Source organism: Sceloporus occidentalis, unplaced genomic scaffold (assembly GCF_023333645.1).
Source record: "Sceloporus occidentalis isolate IW3139 unplaced genomic scaffold, rSceOcc1.0.p SCAF_64, whole genome shotgun sequence".
NCBI lineage: Eukaryota > Metazoa > Chordata > Lepidosauria > Squamata > Phrynosomatidae > Sceloporus > Sceloporus occidentalis.
The window spans coordinates 5,412,193-5,426,592 of NW_028317044.1; the positions used below are offsets into that span (position 1 = coordinate 5,412,193).

The window sequence follows — 14,400 nt, forward strand, 5'->3', positions numbered from 1 at the left end:
AACCAGCTCAGGTCTTGACCGCTCAGGGAGGCCAGTCCAGCTGCAGGAGGCCCTCCGTCCGTCCCCCTTTCCTAATGCATTCCTCCTCTTTTCCCCAGCATCAGCCCCTTTCCCAAGAAGGCTGCATCCGCACTATAGAAATAAGGCACTTTGACACCGTTTTAATCACTCAGTGCTATGGAATCCTGGGATTTTACCTTTGGACGCTTAGCCTTCTCTGCCATAGAGCTCTCATGCCACAACAAACTACAAATCCCAGGATTCCATAGGATGGAGCCAGGAGAGTTAAAGCAGTTTCGAACTGAATTATTTCTGTAGTGCAGATACAGACTGTTTCAGTTGTAAAAGGACCCAAGTTGAATTTTTATCCTGTTAAAAATGTTTTTGCTTTTTTAAATATAAGAAGTTTGTTTTTCTGTCTAATCCTTATTCTTCTTGTTGTTATTTGTTTGTTTGTTTGTATGTATGTATCATTCTTGGTAATATGAGATGGTCTGGTCTGCCTCCTTCCTTCTTCCTTGAAAATCTATTGATAAGAAAACTGGGGAGACTTTTAAAACCTCCCAAAGGAGCTACTTTTGGCCTTTTTGGGGGACAATCTTAGAAGGGATAATTTCTGATCCCTTTTAAAACCCACGTTCCCCAGAAGGAGCAGAGCTGTGTAAGAAAACCCTCTCAGAAAAGAGACACAAAGAGACACACTTCCTTCCTTTTGGCCCAAGGAGCCTGGCCTCCTTCTCTCTCTGGAGCCTCAGGAGAGAAAGAGAAGCCTCTGTTCAACTGAGGCCTCAGAGAAGGTTCTGGAACCTTATTCCCCACAGTCACAAGCAGCACAAAATGGCTGCCAGAACACAAAATGGCCGCCTGAACACAAAATGGCTGCCTCTGCCTCGGTGCTTGGCAGATGGCAGTTTGAGGCCTTCAGGGAACCCAAAATGGAGGACGAAATGGCCCCAAAGTCGGAAGGGACCCCAAACAGGATTTCTGAACCTAAACAACACAGGAAGGTTTTCCTGATGGCACCCGATGGCTGTGAGGACACAAAAGTCCCCAAATAGGATTTCCAAACCTTAACAACACCTAAACATTTTCCTGATGCTATTGAAAGGAGGAACCTGATCCCCTCCTTAATTACAATCAATAGTGAGAGATATTAATATTAAGAGTGCCCATCGTCCACAACCAGCTCAGGTCTTGACCGCTCAGGGAGGCCAGTCCAGCTGCAGGACTGGGACCACTTTAACTGCCCTGGAGCAGTGCTAGGGAATTCTGGGAAATGTAGTTTTGTGAAACATTGAGCCTTCTCTTTCAGAGAGCTCAGGTGCCACAATAAACTCCAATTCCCAGGATTCCCTAACACTGGGCCAGGGCAGTTAAAGCGCACTCAAGCTGGACTATTGCTGCCGTGTGTTTTGGACCTTACTTGGCCGCAAATTGCCCATAGCCTGCAATGCATCTCTTAATTCTGTTGCCAGTCCCTCCCTCCCAACACTTTCTCATTTCCCCCCAAAACAAGCGCAAATCTGGCAGATGGAAAGAGGTTTTAAAGCAGCATTTAAATCTGCAGCAGTTGCTCTTAAAAATCTAAATGTCCCATATGCTATTATCAGGTTTGTAGCTATTATTACAGAAAAACGTAGAGTGCAAACTCCTCAAGTACCATTATTTTCTGGAGTGAGATGTGCTTTTCCAATTGACTCACTGTGATGATCTCCGTGGTCCAAGCAGCCAAACCGCGGCCCTGTAATAATAATAATAATAATAATAATAATATTTTATACCCCTCTCTTCAGCCAAAAGGCTATCAGAGTGGCTTACAAATTGTTAATTAGACATTTAGACATTATGGCTCTTAGCCCAGAAGGCACTTTAATTCCTTAAATCATGCTGCCACCTCCCAGTGAATTATCAAAGGGTTTCCCTTAACCTCCACTGGGACCGGTTAAGGAACCTTATTTCTACTTCTTTACTGATCTTCCAAGCATCAACCGAGCCAAGACACGTGTAAAAGGAGTGTCGAGTAGTAGATACTCTAAGGAGGTATGTATTATAAACCACAAAATATAACTGAAATATAAGTCATACAAGATATTAAGAATCTTGCAGGTACAATATTTGAAAGTATATAATGCTCAATTCATACAAGCTATTAAAAAAACAAATAAACCTAAGCTTCCAATTCTGAGACTAACTTCCAAGATCCGCTCTTTAACTCTCGATCTCCGACCGACACAATTCCCCCAACTGTCTCTTGGTCTCTCAGGCCTTATATCTCCTTCTCACGGAAGCTTCCAGAAAAACCGTCATCTTGCTTTCTGATTGGTCAAGAGAGCCTTCCGTAGCAGTCATGTCACAATGCATTTGCATAAACCTCCCTTTACTGCCTGAAGAAGACCTCCATTGACTGGAGCCCAGTCATTGCACTTTCCCAAGGCAAGGCTTGCCCTTATTTCCCAATGTCGTTCTTGGTGTCTGCCTTCCAGTTGTTTCAGGTCTTATGGTGACCTTATGGGAGTCTCTGAAGGGGTTTTCTTGGCAGGTTCCTTCAGAGTGGGTTTCCCATGGCCATCCTCTGAAAGAGTGTGACTTGCCAAAGGTCACTCAGTGGGTTTTTGTGACATTCATTCAGAGGGAGATGCCTTCTTTACTTGACACTGAGATATCTCTGGATGTCATGAACATACAGATAGCACCCGCCCCATGCCTCCGGATGAACTCTCTTGGCGGTTTGATGTAGATGTTGACTAGCATTGGGGATAGGATGGCACCCTGGAGAACGCTGCATTTAAGATCCCTCATAGAGGAGCAACTGTCCCCAAGCATCTCCATCTGGAATCTGCTGGAGAAATAGGAGCGGAAGCATTGCAATGCAGTGCCCCCGATCCCCAATTCCTTCAGGAGTTCCAGAAGGATGCCATGGTCAATAGTATCAAAAGCCACTGAGAGGCCCAAAAGCATCAACAGGATCACATTTCCCCTGTCGATACTCAAGCGGAGATCATCTAAGGTAACCATAGCAATCTTGACTCTGTATCCCATCCTGAAGCCAGGTTGAAATGGATCTAGGTAATCTGTTTCATCCAAGACTGTTTGGAGTTGAAGAGAAATGGAAGACGGGAGACCGCTCTGTAATTCTTCATGTCCAAGGGATCTGGGGAGGGCTTTTTCAGAAGCAGCCGTATCACTGCTTCTTTTAAGCAAGATGGAAAATAGCCCTCCCTAAGAGATGCATCTATGATATATCTCAGGTGAGTCCTCAAAGCATCTCCTCCTTGGATGACCAGCCATGAAAGGCAAGGGTTGAGAGGGCAAGTTGTCTTCTTCACACTTCCAAGGAGCTTGTCCCCATCCTCAGTACTCACAGATTCACAATGATCCAGTATGATCTTATTCACAGAGTCACTGGAATGTCTTTACTGTTTTTATTGTTGAGGTATGGAGCAGCATTGAAAATGTTCAGATGTGGCAGAGAAGCTAATGGACACTCGCTGCTCTTAACCAGGAATTGGTTGCAGCTGTGGCTCCAGACAGCAGGGGATTGTCGAAGATTGTGGCAGAGTGTGCCAGAGAGCAGCACATAGCACTTGTGTAAATATGCGGTGACATCTGGAATGAAGGACAGTAATCCAGGTAACACAGGAAATTGTACAGGAAGGGGTTGAGCTAGATTGCCACATGGCAAAAGTGTATATAAGCTCAGATCATCATTGTACAGTGTGGGTTTTGTAATTGGTGGATGGGGTTGCTCTAGCTCTCGTGTATCTTTTGCAACCAAAAATAAACAGTGCCTCTTGGAGAAAAGCCAGCCTACGGTGCTTTAATCTAGCAGTTGTGTTTCCTGGCAAAGCTCCAGTCTGCCAGTTTGTCTATCTACTCACAAGCTTCCAAGATTGCTCTGAGTTCACCTCTGCATTTTCTCCCAACATTTATACTCTCATTGTTTAATCCAGTTTTAGTACTGGGATCGGGGGGGATTGATTTCTTTTGGATTTTATTGTAACCTCGATGTATTTTATTGTTGAAACCAGCACAGATTCTCCTTCATAGAGCGGGCTAGAAACAAATCTTTTCTTATTATATTATGCTGGCATCCAAGTCGGCTCGTATCTCGTGTGTGTGTTTGCCTTTGCTGTTCTTATGGCTGGGAATGGAGCTGAGGAATGAGGAGAGAAGAAAGGGTCCGTTTTGTGCAAATTCACAACTTCTGCGCATCAAAGAGTCCAGTCTGTTGAAATAGCAAAGAACTTTATTAAAACACATAGTCAGAAATTCAGTGTTTAAGCTAGAACTGCCCTCCCCAAGCCAAAGAATATATTGAAACCCCCAAACCTAAAACTCCACCTTCTACCAAACCTAGCCCCCACCTACAATTCCCACCATCTATCCCCCACTTTGCCATCCCTCTCACACGCACAATCTCTCCCTGCCCCAGACATTCGAAGAAACTGGATCCCTTTCTGTTACTACAGGTCCCCAACTTTCTTCAGCCAACATCCCACAAATTCCGAATGCTATCATTGCTATTCTAGCCAGCCGCAACAAACCCCAGCCCCCCATCTAACTAACCTAAACCACGACCCATAATCCCCCGCCAAATTTATAACCCAAAGCAATTATCTATACTAGTAGCAATTAAAACCTAAACTTTACTAAACATAACTTTAAAACATAAACAGACATATGGACAGAGAAACTGTGCAAATAAATTCATATGGGCTTTTTAGCACCGCTGGATGGAAAAAATATTTTTGTATTCCACCTTTTCAAAAATAATGTTCATTCACTTCTTGGGTTTGTGTGGCTTCTCTCCTGTGCTGCCTCTCTGGTGACTGAATAGGCCTGACCTCCGAGAAAAGCATTTTCCACACTGCTGGCATTTGTATGGCTTCTCTCCTGTGTGGATTCGCTGGTGTGACAATAGGTTTGACTGCTGAGAAAAACATTTCCCACAATGGTGGCATTTGTATGGCTTCTCTCTTGTGTGGACTCTCTGGTGTCTTGCTAAGTTTCTCTTTGAAGAAAAACATGTTCCACACTGCTGGCATTTGTGTGGCTTCTCTCCTGTGTGGATTCTTTTGTGTGTCAGTAGGTTTGACTGCTGAGAAAGACATTTCCCACAATGCTGGCATTTGTATGGCTTCTCTCTTGTGTGGACTCTCTGGTGTGTCAGTAGGTTTGACTGCCGAGAAAAACATGTTCCACAATGCTCGCATTTGTATGGCTTCTCTCCTGTGTGGATTCTCTGGTGTGTCAGTAGGTTTGACTGCTGAGAAAAACATTTCCCACAATGGTGGCATTTGTATGGCTTCTCTCTTGTGTGGACTCTCTGGTGTCTTGCTAAGTTTCTCTTTGAAGAAAAACATGTTCCACACTGCTGGCATTTGTGTGGCTTCTCTCCTGTGTGGATTCTTTTGTGTGTCAGTAGGTTTGACTGCTGAGAAAAACATTTCCCACAATGCTGGCATTTGTATGGCTTCTCTCTTGTGTGGACTCTCTGGTGTGTCAGTAGGTTTGACTGCCGAGAAAAACATGTTCCACAATGCTCGCATTTGTATGGCTTCTCTCCTGTGTGGATTCTCTGGTGTGTCAGTAGGTTTGACTGCCAAGAAAAACATTTCCCACAATGCTGGCATTTGTATGGCTTCTCTCCGGTGTGGATTCTCTGATGTCTCACTAGGACTGACTTCAAACAAAAACATTTCCCACAATGCTGGCAGTTGTATGGCTTCTCTCCTGTGTGGACTCTCTGATGTGCCACTAGGACTGACTTCAAACAAAAACATTTCCCACAGTGTTGGCATTTGTATGGCTTCTCTCCGGTGTGGACTCTCCGATGCATGAGAAGGATCGACTTGTATGCAAAATGTTTCCCACAATGCTGGCAGTTGTATGGCTTCTCTGATGTGTGGACTCTCTCATGACTGACAAGTTCTTCTGTAAAGAAGGAAAAGAATACTGAATATCAGAGTTAAGAAAGGAAAGTGTTAGCCCAAGATTTAGCCCTACGTTCACACCTCCCTATTTGATATTATATTAATAAAGTTGGGGTGGGTGACCTGAGCAGGACCCTGTTGCAGATGCCCCAAATCCATGAAACGATTATATCCTTATCCACAGGAGCTGGCAAAGAAGAGATTGTGGGGGAACTACCTTGAGGTAATCAGTTGAAGCAGATAGTCATACAGACTGTTGAAAAAAGATTCCTTTAAACATGTGTAAAATATTTTGATTGAAAAGTGGCATCATATCCTGTGAGACGGCCAGAGAGTCCGGAGTCTGAGCACATGGCATGATGCAAGCCAACTGCAGAGGACGCTTCATGCTGTGTGGCACCAGGAGATGGATCACAACCAATACACAATACAGGACACATGTGGATTGCTGTGGATAGGATTGGATTGGAATTGTGTATAGAAGAGATGGTGAACATGATGGAAGTCAGTGAAGAGAGCTTGCAAATATTTTTATTTTATTGCAACTCAAGATAGAGAACCTCCAAAGATTCGGATGAAATCAACTGTGTCTGTGACTTATTTTTAAGTGTGAAATGTGGCCAGTGCATTGCCAATACCTGTATCTGGAACGTTGTTTCCATACTGTGCTGTGTTATTGTTGAGCTGCATCTGGGAGCATCATGCTCACATTGCGCTGTACATTGGCTTGTGAACGGGACTGGAATTCAGAGCCAACAAGGACTTGAGGACCGGTGTGTTAATCCCTTATGTCTGAGGTATTTGCACCAAGCACCCATTGCATTGAATTTGATTTTGGACCATATTTTCCCCACCCAGGAAACTTTCTAAAACGATTTAAACCTTATAGAAAACTCGGGTTCTGCCCACTAGCAACCATTTCAGTATAAATATTGCAGTCCAGTTGCAGACAGACACTCTGTTGGTTTACATTGCTAAACGCCTCACTACACTCGCCAGCTCCACTTGCCATGGGAGTTACTGACTTCTCTCCCCATTGTGGACCCTCAGCAATTGGAATCAAGTTCTGTCTAGGTTATGTATTACCATTAGCAAAGCCTAACATCTATTCATCACTCCCACCTTTGTTACCTAGTTCCTGTGTGTTTGTGTGAAAACCTATATGTGTGTGCATAAGTGTACAGTGCACCTGCGTCATACGCGGGCACTCCTTACGCGGATTTCAGCATACACTAAAAGCCACACTGGGAAAAGGGGCGATGTGCCCCATAAGGGTTAATGGTACCTGTGCGGAGCCCCATTCATTTATATAGGGCTCGAGAATAGATGGAATTCACCTAACACCGGGGGGGGGGGGGGGGGGAGATCAGGAATGGGATGAGTCCCGAGGCCACTGTTGCCCCAATCTCTCCTTTGAGCTAAGTATGAAATTCCCCTGAAAGCATAGCACTTGGGAGTGTCCTCCCCAGCCTCCAGCATTTCGGGTAACAAAGGGCCTCTGGAATCACCCATGGAGCTAAGCAAGCTCAGGTTGGAAAAGAAACATTAGACAAAAAGGCATTTTTGTGTTGCCCTTTCCTCTCTTCATAGACATTGCTCATAATTTCTAAATGGAACGCCTTAATATGTTCGAAAACAAGGACCTGAGCTGGTTCTCACAGGTTCGGTTCTTAAAATCTGTCAGGTTGGTGGCTGCCTCCCAATCCCCAAGGCCCCTCTCCTGGCCCTTCCCAGAGGTCCCTTCCTCTACGCACAGAGCTAGGAGATCCTGGCTTTGCTCCAGCCTTCCCCTCCTGGCTCCCATCTGCCAGATCCCCTTCCCTTTCTCCCTCCGCTCTCCAACGTTCCCTCTTGCCCATCTGCACTGCTTCAGCATCTCATTTTCAGCCTCTCTTCCCTGCCTTTCTATTTTTCACTTTCCCTCCGTCTCTCTGTTACAGACACAAACCCACAGAGTGTGATGCATAAAAGGGATCATAGAGTCATAGAGCTGGAAGAAACCGCAAGGGCCATCCAGTCCAACCGCCTGCCATGCAGGAACTCTCAATCGAAGCATCCCAGACCATCCAGCGTCTGTTTAAAGACCTTCAAGGAAGGAGGCTCCACTACACTCCGAGGAAGGAGTGTGCTCCACTGTCGAACAGCCCTTACTCTCAGAAGGTTCTTTCAAATGTTGAGGTGGAATCTCTTTTCCTGTAGCTTGCATCCACTGCTCTGGGACCTAGTCTCTGGAGCAGCTGAAAACAAGTCAGCTCCCTCCTCAGTATGACATCCCTTTTAGGCCCATTTGTTGAGAAAGGCAGGATAATCAATATACAAATAATTCATTGGCAAAGGCAGAGCAAGGGGGCTGGGAACTGGACTCCAATTTTGGTGAGGGTGAAATTCCAGGGAGCAGCCTTAAAACAGCCTTAAAACATCTATAAGACAGGCATGGACTACTGATGGGGTTGGAGGAGATCTCAGGGGCAACCCCACAGTGTATTGCGGGGGGGGGGGGGGAGATGAAATAATATTTTTCCCCTCAACATCCCGAAATATCCCTTTGGGGAAGTGGAGACCATTTTGCCACTGTTGGGCCCTCTCTGAGCCTTTTCAGGCCCAAGGGGGGCTTTCCCCTAAGATGACTCTCCAGAGCCTTAAAAGGATGGAAGAGGGGCCAAAAGAGGTAGGAAACTTACTCAGGGATGTGCTGAGTACCATTTGGGTGAGAAAAGCATTAATCTCCATGGCTTCTTCCCATAAAATCCTAGAATTGGCAGTTTAGGATGGGGTTATTAGAATCCTTAGAACCTGGAGAGAAATAGTGCCTCACTGAACTACAGATTCAAATATTCTACAGGATGTTGCTATCACAATTAATCTAGGCTTGAAAGGGATCTAGGACTCCTAGTAGACCGCAAGTTGAACATGGGCCAACAGTGTGATGAGGCAGCTAAAAAGGCCAATTTGATTCTAGGCTGCATCAATACAAGAATAGTTTCTAGAACAAGGGAAGTAATAGTGCCACTCTATTCTGCTTTGGTCAAGGCTCATTTGGAATAATCCTGTGTCCAGTTCTGGGCCCCACAATTCAAAAAGGATGTTGACAAATTGGAGCATGTCCAAAGGAGTGCAACCAAAGTGGTGAAGGGTCTGGAAACCATCAAGCTCTATGAGGAGCAGCTTAGAGAGCTGGTTATGTTTAGCCTGGAGAAAAGAAGATAAAGAGTGGATATGATCTCCATGTTTAAACATTTGAAAGGGTGTCCTGTTGCGCAAGGAGCAGGCTTGCTTTTTGCTGACACCGAGAAAAGGAGACACCGCAATGGATGCCAGACACATTGAAAGAGGTTCCACCAAAACATTAGGAGGAACTTTGTGACAGTAAGAGCACTTTGACATTGGAATATACTCCCTTAGAGTTTGGTGGAGTCCTCTTCTTTGGAGGTCTTTAAAGAGAGACTGGATGGCCATCTCTTGGGGGTGATTTGAATGTGTATTCCTGCATGGCAGAAGGGGGTTGAACTGGATGGCCCTTGTGGTCTATTCCAACTCTATGACTCTATAATTCTAGTGGAACCATAGCAACATGATAATAATGAAAGGGCCCTCAGTCTTTATAGAAAGAGCCATGGATTCAGGTTCCTTACCTACAGAAGCCACATTTTCATAATTGTCCATCATTACAGAATTGTACAAAAGTTTCTGTTTCGCCGTCAACAGATTCCATTCATCCTTGGAGAAATATACTGCCACATCGGCAAAGGTCACCTGAAATAGAAAATAGCCCTCATCCAGAGAGTGACAAAGAAAAGGGGAGGAAAGCACATGGTGCTTCCCAAATGTTATTTCATCACTTCAGAAATAAACTTTAAATTCTGTTAGCAAGCAAAAAGCTACTGCCTTTCAGATCAGTTTGTCTTGAATCCTTTCAATATAACATACAATGTAATAAACAATATAATTTAGGCCATGGCTGGGATATTGAGGATGGATTAGGATACTGACTATCCCAACACATAGAGTACATTTAGCCACAAAAGAATTATGGTGCATTTAGCCATTTCTTGCCACATTTCAGAGGCAAATGTCATTTTAAAAAACAGTTCTGGGGAGCATTCTGGACTTGAAGGCCACTGGGCCACCCCCAATTTAGATCCAGAGATGGTCTCCCATATCCCCAACATTTCACAGACAGGAAAAGCAAGGCACATGTGGACAAGCAACACCAGAAGGTGGTGAGGATGGCCAAGGTTGTTTAGGAGGAAGATCACACAAGCTAGGAAGGGCACAGCAGTTTGCTTTTGCTTCAGCCTCCTGGCAAGGGAAGACCCTTGCAACTTATCTCCTCTCCTGTCCCCATTTTTGAGTTGATGGGGTGCAAACTCCTTGGAAGTCACTTTGCAGCAACCCAAGGCAGCTGAGGAGAAGGGGCAAAGTGGGAGGAGGAGAGAGAAGCCGGGACATTTTTGAAAGCCCCTGAAAAAGTGGGGTGACAGAGGATTAACCAGGACTTTCTCTGCCAAATTGGAACAATATGTTCTCCGCTCACTTTCATGAACAGCCCCAGCAGTGACACAAAGGAAACTAATAGTCAGGATGTCAACTCACCAAAGAGTTGTTGTACTTCGACAGCCTCTTTCTCTTGGAGCCCAACTCCCTTTGCTTGGCCTCTGTGTTGGCCATTAGGTTGTCCTGGTGGCCCTGCACCTGTGTCTCTTTCAGCAAAATATGGCCCAAGGCTGTGTAGAAGGAGACTGAGATGAAGTTCCTGAGAAAAGAGACTAGGGTTAGGCTTGATTTGTCAAGACACAGAGAACAGCATGCTGCTAGTGAGATACGCAGGTGACATATGCCTTTGGGCCAATGCAGAGGTGGGTATCCCCTTCCTCCCTCTTCACCAAACAAAGCCCTCTGGACCTAGCATAGATTCACTGCAGCTCCCCTACACAACAGATACTCCATGGTAAAACGCTTTTGACGTTGCTATGTTGCGCAGCACATAACATATGGCACCAGTTTCTCCACCTTGACTGTAGTCAGTAGCTTGTGAGCTGAAGAAACACCTGTCGCTTTCTCAATGAGCAGAGACACTGTAATCTTCTCTCAGATCAGGCTTTTATTCATATAAGAAGTTCCACTGTGTAAAACACTATATACATCGACACCATCCACCATCCACACCAGTAACAACCCACTCTGAGGCTCACACTGTCTGACTCTTCCTCAGTGACAGTTGAGAATGACAGTTGACAGTTGCATCAACATTCCAATGATGCACTGTTTAAATGCTGCCACTAGAGCTGTCAATGACTTCCACAACAGCTCCACCTAGTGGCCACATGCCTGTCATTTCCTCAGACCTGTTCACCATGGTCCTGACACTCCATGCCTTGTGAGAGTGGAGGGGGGTCAGGGGATGGGAATTGGAGAGGACCCTGGCTATGTCCCTGTCGCTAGATGTGACATCAGCGCATCATCTGCTGAAACCTCCTGACCTCCCCAGTGGCCCTCAGAGGAGAATGCCTTCCTTTTGCTTCTGGCTAGAGAAACACAGCTGCATGCTTCTCCAACACTCTCATCAGGCATGGAATGAACATGGAGCATGGCTTCCACAATTCCCACTTTTCATTTTGTATTCCTTCTCATTTCACATCTATTTTAAACCTCTCCCTCATTCGACGATAAAGACACCATTGAAAAATCTAGGCCAGATTCTTTAAGTTTGATCTCTAGTTTTCCTTGCGATTCTTTCAGTACATCCTTGTATCTTAACCATTGAGTTTTCTGGATACTGTTCCTCCCAAAAAGAGCCTCATGTGACGAACACCATGAAGGTATTTTTGGACATATTCTACACTTGTTTTCCCCCCAGATCTTCAATAGAGCTTTTCTTACGAAATGATTTGTGCTTTCTTTATGAACTTTCTCTTTGCCGTAAATTCGGGATCCATTCCACCCAAATCTTAAATGTTCACCCTCCAGACATAACAATTGTTCATTCTCTAACATAAACCATTCTCTAATCCAAACTAAACAACAAGCAGCATCATAAAGTTTTCAGTTTGGTAAACCCAGCCCTCCTCTACTTTTGTCATCACAAAGTAATTTTGTTTTTATCCTGGCTCTTTTTTTATTCCTTTTGCCATAGAGTCAATGGTTTTTCATTCTGGATGATGGGTATCGCTTGAAGCAGAAGCAGTATTTCAGGAAGGAAACTCATTTGGATCATTGATATTTTTCCCAATAGAGATAAGTGTAATTTCCCCCATTTTTCTAGGTCTTTTCTGATTTCCTTCCTTACTGTCTCATAGTTATTGTGAAACTGATCTGCGTTTTTATTGGTGAAATTTATTCCTAGATACTTAACTTTCTTTCCCACTTTAAATCCACTAATTTCTTCCAGGATTTGTTCTTCCTTTCCTCCATATTTTTTGTTGTTGTTTTGTCTCTGTTTACTTTTAGTCCCGAAACATATTCCAATTCCAGTATTACATCCATCAATTCCCTTATGCTCTTTTCTGGGTTCTCCAGGGAATACAAAATGTTGTCTGCAAAGACTCTCATTTTAAACTCAATGTATGTTAATTTTTATTCTATTGATCTTATTTTCTAATCTTATCCTATTATTCACACTTCAAGGATCAGAATGAACAAAAGGGGTGATAGTGGGAAAGCTTGCCTTGTACCTTTAGAAATCTTAAATTCTTCTTCTTCTTTTTATAGTTAACAGTTTGGCTCTTTGATCTTTATACATTGCCCCTATCTTAAATAAGAAGCTACTATTTCTATTATTTCAAGTGTCGCAAATGACATATCCCATCCTATGTTATCGAAGGCCTTTTCTAAATCGACAAAGTGCAAAAATTTTTCCGTTGTGCCTTTCTAAATATTCAATTATATTTAAGACGTTTCGTATGTTATCACTGAGTTGTCTGTGGGGGAGAAATCCCGATTAGTCCTTGTGAATCCAGTCTTACAGAACCTTTTTGAGTCTATCATAGAAAATAATTTATAATCCATATTTCATAAGGAAATTAGCCTATAGCTCTACTTCAGTTGCATCTATATCTTCTTTTAACCGCAAAGTTATATTAGCTTGTTTCCATGTTTCAGGATAATGGTTTCCTTTGATGGCATTTATCGTTAATTTAAGTGGTGTTAACAGTCGATCCTCAAATACTTTATAATAACTGGCGATGAAGCCATCATTCCTGGTGTTTTCCCTTTTTTCCCTTTTTCTTATTACTTCCATGATTTCTGCTGTTGTCATCGGTCCATTTAATATAGTTCTTTGTTGGTCTGAAAGTGGCTTTGAGTTAGCTTTTCCCAAAAACTCCTCCATTTTGGCTCTAGACGTTTGAGATCCTTTATATAATTTAGCATAGAATTTTTGGAAGACCTTCTTAATTTTATTTTGGCCAGATGTTAATGTCGAATCTTTATTTATTTCCGTAATCGTCTTTCGTTGTTTCAACTTTCTTATTTTATTGGCAAGCCATCTTCTTGGCTTGTTTGCTGGTTCAAAACTCCTTTGTTTAAGATATCTAATTTATGCTTCTTCTGTATAGGTTTATGAGGGAAGACTGCATCCTGGTCTATGCTAATTTTGGGGATGTGAAGACCTATGGAAATTCATTTTATAAACCCAGTGAAACAAATATCTCACAAAGCTCTAGTAAACAACACGGACACACACAGTCCCCACACAAAGGACTCACTGGCGCACTGTGCGTCTGGGGTCTGGAAATCCAACTTCCACCTTCTGGGAGGACAATGCTGCCAGAGACTGCATTTGCGGCTTTATACCTGCAAAGCATGGCTCACTCTCTCAACTGCAACCCTTCCACACAATCCTGGACTGAAACATTTAAACAAAGGTCCTCTTTCAGCTCCAGGAATAAAGGCCTACCTTCACTGCAAAGACCCTGATTCCTGCAGCCCTCTCCTGCAGTCCTTTATTGCCGGAGCTTCCCTGGGTCAGAGGCTGTCTCCTCAACCGTAGAGAAGGGTTGCTCTGAGTGCGAAGGAGGAGGAGGTCCACAGGGCTGAGGGAGGAAAGGCAATGGGGAAAGGTCAGTGCCAATGGCCATGGAGAGCAGAAGGTGGCAATGCCTAGGAACCCCTCTGAGTCCCAGCCATTCTAGGAATGAGTGGCAGGAGTGAGTCCAGGGGGCTGAGGGGGTCTCCTTTCCCAAAGAGGGAGGCAAGGACCAGTGGGACCCTCCCCAGCTAGGGCAAAAAGGGAGGGTCTCTTTCCCACCTCTCTCTCCCATCCCCCAAAGCCCAGCCTCCCCACTGGCCCTGAGTCCCTGCCTAGCCTTCCACAGGCCCCTTCCTTCCTTCCTTCCTTCCTTCCTTCCTTCCTTCCTTCCTTCCTCCCTCCCTTCCTTCCTCCCTCCCTCCCTCCCTTCTTTCCTTCCTTCCTTCCTTCCTTCCTCCCTTCTCCCTCCCTTCCTTCCTTCCTTCCTTCCTCCCTCCCTTC

At 44.4% G+C, this 14,400-nt stretch overlaps 1 protein-coding gene across 1 annotated transcript; it reads right to left on the reverse strand.

The window, feature by feature from the left end:
* Nucleotides 1-572: 572 nt before the first annotated feature.
* On the reverse strand, nt 573-14,214 carry LOC149287153 (putative zinc finger protein 75C). Its single transcript, XM_089493519.1, has 5 exons — nt 13,828-14,214; nt 10,527-10,686; nt 9,566-9,686; nt 5,791-5,934; nt 573-583 (listed from the first exon to the last, which is right to left on the reverse strand). Exons 2-5 carry the CDS (start codon nt 10,599-10,601, stop codon nt 573-575), a joined length of 351 nt encoding a protein of 116 aa, XP_089349645.1. The 5' UTR covers nt 10,602-10,686; nt 13,828-14,214.
* Nucleotides 14,215-14,400: the final 186 nt, after the last annotated feature.

Excerpts from the sequence above, each read along its gene's own strand:
- LOC149287153 (XM_089493519.1), bottom strand. The coding sequence starts at position 10,601 with ATGGCCAACACAGAGGCCAAGCAAAGGGAGTTGGGCTCCAAGAGAAAG. Across the intron at positions 9,687-10,526 it reads CGAAGTACAACAACTCTTTG|GTGACCTTTGCCGATGTGGC; the intron begins GTGAGTTGACAT and ends TTTCTATTTCAG. Across the intron at positions 5,935-9,565 it reads TGAAAATGTGGCTTCTGTAG|AAGAACTTGTCAGTCATGAG; the intron begins GTAAGGAACCTG and ends CCTTCTTTACAG.